General features: G+C 42.7%; 1 protein-coding gene across 1 annotated transcript in view; it reads right to left on the bottom strand.

Annotated features, from left to right (window-relative positions):
- Positions 1-203: 203 nt before the first annotated feature.
- The window catches only part of babam2 (BRISC and BRCA1 A complex member 2), a 124243-nt gene continuing 111351 nt past the window's right edge, over positions 204-13095 (bottom strand). The window contains exons 9-12 of the mRNA XM_080751361.1: positions 3848-3918; positions 3636-3718; positions 3226-3379; positions 204-991 (exon numbers count right to left, since the gene is read on the bottom strand). Coding sequence (XP_080607487.1) covers positions 928-991; positions 3226-3379; positions 3636-3718; positions 3848-3918 — 372 coding nt within the window. The 3' untranslated portion in view covers positions 204-927. The remainder of the gene's footprint in view (positions 992-3225; positions 3380-3635; positions 3719-3847; positions 3919-13095) is intronic.

Here is a 13095-nt window from a genome sequence, read left to right as displayed (position 1 = left end):
AGAGAGAAAGAGAGAGACACTGTAGTCCAGGTTATCACTAGGGCTGTCACAATTATTACATAATAGTCTAATCGTGATTATTTGACATTATCGCAATTATTTTGTCATAATCGTCATAATCGTGAATGTTGAAAAATGTCCGAAATAGTGGAAATAGCAGATCTACAAGCTCACAACGCGTCGCATCGCGACACGTTGTGAGCTAGTAGATCGGCTATTTCCACTATCAAAGTTATTTTTTAAGTAGTAAGTTGTCAAATATGTCAGTCATTTCTTTGTATATTTAGGTTATGTGTCATATCGACCATGTACAACTTCAAAGCCTAAAAGCCAAACTGAAATGTAATTGTCAACGACAAAAACACAATTAAATCGTTAATCGCCAATTATTTGAGTGACAATTAATCGTCATGTAAAATGTCATATCGTGACAGCCCTAGTTATCACACACCATTATAACATGTACTCTAAGCATTTGGAGTTTCCTGTCCGGCCATAAACGAGGGCCCGTTCCTGGTTGCTGGCAGCCAGGGAGAAAACCATGCATTACATGTCTGAGGTTTGGCCCATTGAGGTTCACTGGGTGCGAGTAGGATTTGTAGACTACACTCTTTTTTTTATTACGTTTCAGAACGCACACGAAGCAGCTCGCTCTCTGCAGGCTATTGTTAAACAGAATTGAGGTGTAATTTAAGCGAAAATAGAAAATGGAGTTCACAGGGAGTCCGTGTGCGATAAGCACACCGTCACCCTCCTCTCTGTAGCGTTACAGTACAGTACAGTACAAATCACACACACACACACGCACACACGCACGCACAGTCGCACAGACGCACGCACGCACACACACACACGCGCACACACACACGCACACACACACGCACACACACAGGCACCTCTCCAAGCATGACATTATGCTAGTGTTTGCTACAGTTTCCCGTTGGCAAAGGCCCCCTCTTGAAATTGAGGGATGAAGGTCTTGAAGTATGCCCTGGGAGAGAGACAGAGAAACAGAGAGAGAGAGAGAAAATAAAGTCAGAGGGAGAGATACTGAATAATAATGAAAGTGTAACAACTCAACAGTTTCTAAGCATATCATCGTTGTCGGGTGAAAACCTTGTATGTCCAAAACCGTTTGTTTGGCATTTATCATTTTAAAAACAACTTAAACTAGTGAAAACAGCCGATCTACAAGCACACAACGCCTCGCACCGCGAGGCGTTGTGTGCTTGTAGATCTGCTGTTTTCACTACTTTTGTGCGACGGCCTTGTATGATGAAGCAGGGCTTTGCTTTGCGAAAGAACGTACACATTTGAAACTTGGAGATACGAGGTTTCCGCCCGACAACGACGATTTATTAACCACTTATGTACATCATTAACTGGTATCCCTCAGGGGTCTATACTTGGCCCTCTCCTTTTCCACCCTCTACAAGGTCACGAGGTGTCTAAACCCAACTAATGACAACGTTGTGTGCTTTTTTTCCTTCACAGAATGTTCATTTGGCCTAGCCCATGAGATTAGAGTTTATTTGTCATTGTAACAATACAGTACAGGTACACAGGCACAGTTTCATTTGTCAACGATCAACTCATTTTCAAAGAACAGTACACATACAAGTACATTCACAGTACAACGAAAATGTATTTGTGCATTTAAGGGAGCACGCTGCTGCCATACAGTACATACAGTACCACGGCGCTGCTATAGCCCTTATGGATATTATTATGCTATAACCCCATGGATTAGCATGTACTGTAAAAGTACAGCTAGAGCCACAATGCAGACGCACATTCGCACATACTGTTCATCTCCCGTTCTACATCTCTCTCTATCTCTATTCCTGAGATATGATTGCATTTGACCTCGATCGTGACCTTGAGTTCTTTTTTTTTAAAGCCCAAATGTTAATGGTCTCTTCGTGGGCAGACTACTGATAATTCCCACCAAGTTTCATGACAATCTGAACATCTGTTCAGGTTATGTTGTTGAAATTCATGCATTTAGTGCTTGGTTAAGTGTGTAAGGTTAGCTTGCCTACTCTTATTGCTCTTATTGTTTGGTCTTGCAATGGAATAAACACTAAACACAGTCAGATAAATGCAAATGCAATACAACAACATACAACAAGTAAATAATACAATTAATGAATGCATAGTTATATAAGTAAATGCCATTATACTGGATATACTGTATATAGTTATTATATTTTAATACAGCTGAGCAAAGAGGAAATCTGACTCAAGCCAAAGACAACACCTTTCATAGATTAACCACATCAGGGGTCATGCTGGTTTGTGTGTGATGAGGGTGCGATTCAACTGCTGAATGATATCAACTAATAACCTACAGTAGGTGTAACGTAGTCCAGACAATAAGGTCTGCGCTTTCATATCTATATGATAGCTTCAAATGTACAGTATCCTATCAATGCCATATTGTACACCACTTTACCTTTTGTATGCTGGGCAATGAGGTGCAAACAAGCTAACCACAAGAGTTCTTGAGTATGTGCTTTATCAGAAAAGGGTCTAAAATTCTATTATTGGTGTTTCAATTACTCGAAGAGGCAATTCTAGGTCAGTATGACAGTGCTTAATGTCTGATACTAAACAGTGATTAAAGACCAACAAATCACTTTGCTTTAGTAAAACCCGTGGTTACAAAGTACTACTAATACTGCTATAATATGAAAAGCTACAAGGCTGATGTTTTTCTTCATCTTAAAGGAGTAGTTCAGCAACAAAATGACTTATTTTCTATTGATTACCCACGTCATGGAGACTTGATATTCTATAATATATTTGTTTGTATTTGTCGTATTCCTAAGACAATAATTTCATTACGTTTACCCCCATTACCCCCACGTTTACATTTACGCCCATTGATTCCGGGGGTAAATTTACAAATAAACTAAATATTATTGAACTCAAGTCTCCATGGCGTGAGTAATCAATAGAGAAGACGTTTTGGGGGTGAACTACTCCTTTAACCCATTAAGGCCTTCTAAATCAATGATTCTCTTCACTTTTTCATGCCAAGGACATTGTTATATATTTGTCCGCGGACCCCCATTTGAAAATGTTTTGTGCCAGGCCCCGCCCAATTCTCTGGATCAGGGGCCCACTTGAAAATCTTTGAAAAGTGTGTGTGGTCCACCCATCTGCCCACTTTCGGTCAGATGGTTGTGGAGCCGCGCGCTCCGGTGCTAAACGTCCACTCACTTGGCCCTCTTGGCCATTTCGTTGCCGTCCCAGCGTGGGCTGTAGGGGTAGGACTTCTGCACCTGCGAGTACAGCTGACCGCTGCTGGTGAAGTGGTACACCGACTGGAAGGTCAGCGTGGGCTGGTCCCTGGGGAAGTAGAGTGGGAGGTCCACTGACGGGAGAGATGGGGAGTGGAGCAGAGGAGAGTCAGAGAGAGGAGCAACATAATAATGAAAAAGATAATGAAAGCATGGAAGCAGAGATAATCTGGGCAGATCAATGAAACCGAAAGTTTGTGCATATGTTTTGACTGTGTGGTGGAGAGAAAGTTGTGTGTGTGTGTGTGTGTGTGTGTGTGTGTGTGTGTGTGTGTGTGTGTGTGTGTGTGTGTGTGTGTGTGTGTGTGTTATTCTGAGACTAATACGTACCATGGACTAGAAAGCAAAAGTCTTTCCACATGAGTAGAAGGGTGAGCTTTGTGAATCCCTCTGCATCATACTCCACCACCCCCCTGAAACCAGCACACATACACACACCCAGCTAGCGTCATTTCACCATATAGACTCAGTCACAGTGATGGCAGGATAACATAGTTTTGTATTCACTCAGTGGAGAACAAAGTCCTTGCTGGTGGACTCACATTCCAAAGTGGCTAAGGAAGGCAGCAATGTACTCTCTCCTCTTGTGATAGCCTTGGATGACGTACTGCACCTAGACAGAACCAAATAGAAAGGTGGTGTGGTTTAGGATTATTGGGTTCCGAATATGCCAGAATGATTTTGGAGTCCTAGGCAAGGCTAGGTAAGGTAAGGCAAGGCGAGTTTATTTGTATAGCAAATCTCAACGATAAGGCCATTCAATATGCTTTACATGAACATGAAGGAAAGAAAACATATTATAAAAGCACATTTGAAAAAGACACATTTAGGACATAATATACAAAGGACTTTTGAATACAGTAAAAACAAAAGAAGTAAACATAACACATCTTAACAATATATTAATGTCCACACCAAGGAGATGTATACAAGGACACAAATATTACGGTGCAGCAAAGTTACATCCACCATATCACTGCATATATGTCCTCATGATACACCAAGCATGTCATGTCACCCAGCCCTCCATGGGCACAAGCTGCAGGGTCTCCGCAAGACGGCTGACAATCACAGCGGGGACAACACACGCACACTCTCTCTTGTGTACTCTCATGTACAAACAGCCAACATGGGTTGGTGCGTGTTGCCAGGTGTGATTATCCATTATCCAAATAAGTTCTAATAAAGAGAGAAGCTGGAGACCTGCTCTACCGCTGAGCTGAGCTTGACCTGGGCAGGTGAGAAGGCCCCTGGTCTTCTTTCTAGACAGCCAGCCGGCCCGGTGAGCCAGCCTTCACCGTGAAGGTGACCGGCTGCGTTCACCTAGCCAGAATAAACTGTGGTGGGAGGATGCTGATATGTCATGACAACCAGGGCCGTGCCAGGGAAACCCAGAAATATCAAAACCACCCACTAAAAAAACACAGCAGTCGCACCTCGACGTTCAGAATACCAGGAAGGGATCTATTAAAACCATTTAAACAAGTGGGCATGGTGAGCAATGTGCAGCCATGTGGAAATCCTACCCCAATCCTGCACAATTGTGGGAATTTCCCAAGGGTTGTGTGAAATTAGGCTACAGATGCAAAATTAGACTGAAGTGAGACGGAATGGTGTGTTTGGGAAAGCACGCAGGTTTCATACTCTGTCGAGAGTTTGTGTACCACAGCATTGCACTTCAATCATGCAAGCTTTCACAAGTCTGAATTCCTGGGGGAGTGGTTATTAAGGAACGTCTCTCTACACATTGACATGCACTGTAGTTGTTTGTTAGTAAACTTACTCCCAGGGATTGACTCTGTACATGTGTAACAGGAAGAGCCAAGACACATCACTGTTAACCGCATGATGTTTAGTTAGTGACGCTTCAAAAACTGCATTAATGCTATTTTTGGCGCACACCAGCGCTGTGTGACAAAGTTTAAATCGGGCTTCAGGGGACAACGCAAACTCCTATCACCAACAGAGCAGGCAATTCTCTTTCTTTACCTACACTATGGTTGGGATTACTCATTCCAACCACCTAGATTTTATGAATGACGGCACTTTATGAAAGGAGAAAGTAGTAATCTATGTTACATGAATTTTGTGACTGGTCTCGTCTCTGCAAGGACACTTAAATCTAGTGACACACGCATGCATGCACGCACGCGCACACGCACGCACGCGCACACACACACACACACACACACGCACACGCACACACACGCAGTGACTCAACCTCCTTGTTTACATAGTACAATAGGGGGGAGACAATTTAGCTACCTGTAAGCAGGAGGAACGTATACTAAAGAGGCACTTGGAAGGGTTGTTTAGTCACTGTGACACTGTGAGTGAGTGTGTGTGTGTGTGTGTGTGTGTGTGTGTGTGTGTGTGTGTGTGTGTGTGTGTGTGTGTGTGTGTGTGTGTGTGGGGGGGGGGGGGGGGGGGTAAAGGAACTGTGGATCACTGAACTAATTTAACCACACCAAGAAAGTGTCTCACATGCCTTTTTCATATCCTATCCTATCTTCTTAGTGATATATTAGTGCAGTGGTTCTCAACCTTTTCAGGCCGCGACCCACAAAATAATCATATTTTAACTGGGGACCCTCCACCCTGACGAGCACTAAGAGTTGAGGCATTACATTTTGTATAACACGGTTCTATTGTGAAAATAGCAGATCTACATGCTCACAAAGCCTCGCGTTGCAAGGCGTTGTGAGCATGTAGATCGGCTATTTTCAAAGATTTTGCCTTTAATATTTGGCAATTTGACCAATGTTTAATGTGTCATTTTAAAGGTTTTAAAAAGTCCTTACATTGTCACTTTAGAAATGTGCATATACCCTCTATACACTTAAACTTTATGTTAGTTTGTTCACTATTGAGTGAGAAAACAATGTTGCACATTAAGCTAATCATGTGGCGAGTCGACCCCCCAAAAAATAATTTGGGGACCCCCCAGGGGGTCCCGACCCACAGGTTGAGAACCACTGTATTAGTGGAGAGAGACAGGAAACAAGGAGAGAGTGCAGGGGAGTGACATGCAGCAAATGGTTTAGTCTGCCTGCCAGGGAATTGAACCAGAGACTCGCTGTCAGGCATGTGCCCCCCAAAAAAAGTCTGCTATTGGTTTGGCTGTGTTCCAGTGGTTTTCAACCCTTTTCATATCAAGGTCGGTTATTCTTTTCAGCGTTTGAGCCACGGACCACCATTTGATGAGATTCAGCCACTCAGACCCAAAACTTAGAATATTGTTTTATTGCTGGATAGGATTTTGTCCACAGTTTCATGCTGTATAGATGTGGCACCATATAATAGGTCAATCAAACTAACAATTCTTCTACATTCTGTAATTGTGTAGACTTCTTGTAAATTAAGTAATGCAGGTGTTCAACAATAATTTAAGTCTTGAAGGTATAGAATTTACGCCCTCAAGAGTTTTAAGAGATTTACAGTATAAGGGTCCATTTAGTTACCAACTCTCCATCATTTTGCTGGGGACCACCTGGTACCCCCTTCAAGGACCACTGGTGGTCCCCGGATCACAGGTTGAGAACCATTGCCCTATCCTATCCTTTCCTATCCTATCCAATCCTATCATCCCCACTGTCAGTTACAAGAAACAGAGTCATTCTAATAATGGCTGCCTGGAAGTTTGAGCGGTGAAAGATAGGAGAGCTTGTTCCACAGGTATTCAACCACCCGCACCTCCATTCATTGTGTGTGTGTGTGTGTGTGTGTGTGTGTGTGTGTGTGTGTGTGTGTGTGTGTGTGTGTGTGTGTGTGTGTGTGTGTGTGTGTGTGTGTGTGTGTCCTCAGGGAGAGTGATGCAACAGGGCCGGAAGTGCTTCCTGCTGCGCTAGTGAAGAAATCTCTGCTTTGTCACCCTCACCCACACCTCTCCAAGGCTTCACGATTTCATCATGAGCAACTGATTTCAATGATGAAATCGTTTCGGAGATATTTTCACAGAAACTGTAAAACCTGTATTGAAAACCATATATAGAGTATAAACGTGCATATAAGTTAATGATGAGACCCAGAGACCTTTTAAGCACGTTTTTGCATATAAATCTCTTTGTGAAAACCACAGCGCTCACTGCTCTGTTATGAGAATGCCAATGTCCTGGAGATTGGAGCGTTCTTTGTCTGTTACTGCAACTTTTGCCTGATGAAGACATAAAGTCAAAACGTTGCAGTTGCCTATAATAAAAGTACGTTTTTGGAGCATATAAACAGTGTGCAGGCGTTCCTATCCTTCCAATGTCCTGGAGATAACACAATAATCAGACACTCTCTGCAAATAGTAACAGCACTGTTCTCTCTACAAACAAATATGTCTGCTATGTCAGATACTGGTACATGACCGCTTCCTTTATACCAGTGTTAATTTCGTTGACTATAACTATGATGAAAAATGTACGTCGATTACCTTTTTCACTGACGAAAACTAAACTAAAATAAAATAAAAACTAAGCTATGATGACCAAAACCTAAGGCCCTTTCCAACTGGGCGCGATAAAGATATGTCGGCGACGGCGTTCACATAAATTATGACGGCTTTATCGTTGTGGTGTGGACGCTACCACCCACTTCAATTGAAGTGAGAAAGGGCCTTAAGACTAAATATAATTGTGTAAAGAAGTGTATTTTGTACACTGTATATTGATATTTGTGTATCATAAGTGTTCTATGCTTTGTTGTGTTTTGTGTTTTTTGCTGTATGTTGTTGTTTTTAATCATGTGAAGCACTTTGTAACTCTTGGAAAAGTGCTATACAAATAAAATTCATTATCATTATAATTATAAATATATTGACAATTTCAACAAATAAAAACTAAATGTCAGGGACTAGTGGAGAAGAGATCCAGTAGAACTAAAGGACAAGTCATTTTATGTTGGGTTTCCCCCGGTGTTGCAATCTGAAAACAGCAGGTCTACAAGTTCACAACACGTTGCGCTGCAACATGTTGTTGAGCTTGTAGCTCGTCTATTTTCAGCATGCAACCCCTCTTGTAGGACACTTATGACCAATCAGGTTAAATAGAGTGGCTGGCAAAGAAAATACACCAATACAAGTGCACCCACAGCCATGAGTGTACTGTACCTACTATCTACCAAAAGCAACTGGTAGCTTATCCAGCGTTACATGTAGGAGCTCAATTTGAGACTGGCAATGCTGTCTAATAGGAGGCTTAAAAGTTAGAATGAGATGGGCCCCGAGGACGATTGTGTTGGTCCTACCAGATATACTGGCTGACCTACCGGCTGCTTCCCACAGACAACTACCGGTAGGTTAATGAACAACTGACAATAAGAAGGCCTGCTGGCTGTCAGCCTACTACAACACACACACACACACTCACTCACACACACACACACACACACACACACACACACACACACACACACACACACACACACACACACACACACACACACACACACACACACACACACACACACACACACACACACACACACACACACACACACACACACACACACACACACACACACACACACACACACGGCCTACGTCGTTTTCTATGTTTTTCAGAAAACAGAAAAAGAGTCCTCGAGCATGACACAGAGCCACTAACTGCTCCCGATGAGCAGGTTGGTGCCTTTCACGGTTTCCTCCGCCATCGGTGTGTGAATGTGTGTGTGTGAGTGGGCGAATGTAATGCACATTGTAAAGCGCTTTGGATAAGGGCGCTGGATAAATGCACCATTTACAATTAAATCCTTAATCGCAGCTGTATGACAATCATGTAAAATGTCATGATTGTGACAGCCGTACCTGCCTGAACTGCTCCATGGATACGGTTTGGTAGTTGGTTGCTCACTGCCCCAATAGATCAGATAGGCCTATAGGTTAAAAGTCGAATTCCATGTATGTGCAAAATCTACACCCCCCTCCACGATGGCTCCTCCTGTCAAAAATGTTAAAAACAAGAATGTTGTTTGTCTAGTGAGCAAACTATACCAGCTGGCAACAAAGGAAAGGTTGGCCGAAGAAACACAGCAGGCATAGCTTATGGGAGTTGTTATTTACTGTTATTGCGACCGTCATGTCGCAGTTACAATCAAAACCTCCACCGGCTGTCTGTCAGTCCGTCCGTCCGTCACACGTCACATCACACTTTTGCCCTACTCATATCTCTGCCACCGCTGCCCCTATCCATGCCATACTTTGCAGACACACTCCTTGGCTGCCAAACCACAACCTCCACCCCTCATTTCTCACATGGCCCTTTTCTAGCACCAACATGAGGCCGATTCTTGCAAAACACATTTTTGGACACTGCTCTACATACACTTGACTGGAGTAAAGCTGGCAGACGCGTGCACATGACACATTCATTGCTTTGACTATTTAGTTTAGTACAATGAAACACCCGCCTCAGACTGCTGGAGGGGACAGGGACACCATAATCTACATCAGGCACGTGCACACATAGACATCAAAGGGGGCTCGAACCTCTGCCCAATTATCCATCTGTAAAAAGTGCCTTCTCCAAACCATGAATGCAGTTTTTGCTATGGTGAAAGAAATGCAAATGCCCTCTTTCCATGCCATACTTGAAGGCGGCATTCAAGAGAATTGCCTTGTCCAAACTCTCCTGAACTTGAACGCAGCATCTTGTGGTAGAAATCAAGCATCGAAAATAGCCGACCTCCAAGCTCACAACCGATGTTTTCACCACCCTTTTAGAAATGTCAGCCTCTCAAGCATTCTCTGCACGTCCCTGCTCTACATGCCTCGCACACTGTGATCCAACTCAAACAGGATGGTTTGCCGCGTGAGGCCAACCATAACACGAAATGCCACTATAAGCGCAAGCATCGTTTCTCCTTTGTCTCTGTGTGTGTGTGTGTGTGTGTGTGTGTGTGTGTGTGTGTGTGTGTGTGTGTGCGCGCCCTATTCTTTCTCCCTCTGTCGCCTGTTGACACTGCACTCTGCGCTCCCCGGGCCACAGGGTGGGTGCGGCCGCGCCTTCTGACCGCGGGTGCAGGTGAGCAGCCCTTGGCAGGAGTTCTGGAGGAGTGACTCCAGTCTGCTGCCAAGGAGGCTGCTGGGGGAGCTGAGCCACTCCTGTCTGCGCTCACAGTCAGATAGTAGTCTCTCAAGAACAGACTAACTGAACTCCAGTTAAGTGAAAAGGACCTTTTCTTTGACGATGGCTGGCCAGATTGCTGACATAGAAACATAGGGTTTTTCAAAAAATCTTAGAAGGATTCAAAAGACACTTATAGAATCGGGTCAAAATTCAAATTTTCACGATTTTTCAAAAATAGCAGATCTACAAGCTCGCAGCGCGGCACTCGGTGCCGCGCTGCGAGCTTGTATATCTGCTATTTTTCAATAGTTAAGGCATAAAATAATGATACACAAAATGTGTACCCGTTCTAAATGCGCTCAGAGTCAGACTATAGGGATGGGACGATAAGCGATATTATATCGTTTTATCGTGATAAAAAAAAACACCCATGATAATCGTATCGTGGAGATTTAATTTATCGTGAAATCGTCCTCAGTCGTGCACTGGGATCAATTCACCTTTTATTTGCCAAGCTGCATATCCGGTACAATTTAAACCCTCTATTGGTGAAACATACTTAAAATATACGTACTTGATACAGTCTTTTTTTCACTCTCTACCAAATCTCTATTTGCTATTTTTTGGCGTATGTTCTGCCCAGGATAATGGATGTTGGGGATATTTTGATTATTGCGATAATATCGTAAATCGCGATTTCTTTGGTCACAATAATCGTGATATGAAATGTTCATATCGTCCCGTCCCTAAGTCAGACACTCATATGGCTTTGGGGGTCAGGCAGGGACACCAGAGTGCCACGGCAGGAGCCAGCGGTGGCACAATCACTCCAGCAAGGGGGGAGTGGGGCTGTCACCATTACACACTTAAGTTGACGATTGAATGTCACACAAATAACTGCGATCAAGGATTTAAGGTTTCATAATCACACATTGCACAGGGCAGATTTGACACATGACTCGAATATCTGTACAAAGAAATGATTGAAGGCAAAACAATAGCGGAAATAAGTAGCAGATCTACAAGCTTTCAACACGTCACTTACAAAAGCGACGTGTCCACCGCCTGCGTTCCTCTCTACCTGCAGTGGTGTACAGTAATTAAGTACTGTACTTAAGTACATTTTTTTGGTATTTTTAGTTTACTAGAGTAATTCCAAATACTTTTACTTCTTATACACTACACCTCGGATACAAATATTGTACTTTTTTTACTCACTCACTACTACATCTATTTGAAAACCTTAGTTACTAGTAGATTTTATTTTATTATCACAAAACATACATTAACTCATTTAGTGCCACCCTAGTCACCACTAGAGGGCGCCCAGTGGCCATAGAAAATCCCATAGAGATATGCTGGTATATGCAGAAGCCCTGCAGCCATGACTTGCCTTAACACTTTCCTTTGTGCATGTACAGGAAGAGGATGAAGTTAGCTTGAAGTTAGCTATTGGCTACCAAGCATTTTAGAAGCCTTATTTTCGTCAACTTAGCCATGATTAAACCTTGCACACCTCATGCATGGGAAAAAAACAGAGAAGAATGAGCTCTAAAAAATCCAATGCAATCCTGGATTGCATTGGAGTGGATTTGTGCAGTTTGTTCACAGCTTTCAAACAAAAAAATCCGATTGGAAATCCGTTCAGGCATTCTTGAGATAATCGCCATTATGTTTTACATGTTATGTAAACAAACATGGCTGCCCTGTATGTTAGATGGGGTTGTATGGGGGTGGAACATGCAAGATCGCGATTGAAATCATGTTCACCAGATTTGATGGGGTCAAAAAAAAAAAAAAAAAAATTCAAAAAAATGTTTTTCAATTTTATTTTTTTTTTTTTTTTTTAAAGCCGAACTAGTTCGGGATCGGCACTCTGCGATACGCTAATAAAGCCGAACTAGTTCGGGATTGGCACTCAATGAGTTAACAACTTCGGCCCTATATACATCTCAGCTAATTGAAAATAGCTGATCTACAAGCTCATAATGTGTTACGATGCGACGAATTGTGGGCTTGCTGTGTTGGCATCAAAATGTACTGCTCCTTTAAGTACAAAAAGTAAAAGTAGAAAATGTTTGAAAAGAGCAGAACTACAAGCTTGCTAAGCTTTTAGATCGGCTATTTTCAAATAGCCTAGGTATAAAATAGGGCTATTGTGGTTAATGTATGTTTTATATTATTATCATTTATATCTGAAAAGTAACTAGTAACTAAAGTTTTATAATAAATGTAATGGAGTAAAAGTACAATATTTGGATCGGAGGTGTAGTGGAGTAGAAGTAAAAGTATGGGAAATTGGAAATACCTCAAAATACCTCAAAATTGTACTTAAGCACAGTACTTATGTAAATGTACTTACTTTATTTACACCACTGCTCGAGGGAATTCAAGCATTTTCCGTATCAAGGCCAACCTAAACTCGAGCATAGCGTTAAACTTGAATGTGCGACAACAGATGCGCACTCCCCCACACACAGCGAGAGAGAGAGAGAGAGGAACACTATTGTTCTTACACAGTGTTACTTGCAGTAATAAAGAGCAGCTACACATGAAAAAGAAGAAAACTAATAAGTGGAGGAATGAACTCAAAGACCCCGACACGAAGGCAAACATCAACTCATCTGCAGAAAGAAATACACAACACACACGCACGCACACACGCACGCGCACACACACACACACACACACACACACACACACACACACACACACACGCACACGCACACACAGACACACAC

Source organism: Nannobrachium achirus (genome assembly GCF_963921795.1).
Source record: "Nannobrachium achirus genome assembly, chromosome: 20".
Classification (NCBI taxonomy): Eukaryota; Metazoa; Chordata; class Actinopteri; order Myctophiformes; family Myctophidae; genus Nannobrachium; species Nannobrachium achirus.
Note: the sequence above shows the minus strand (reverse complement) of the source record. Positions and strands in the feature narration are given on the sequence as shown.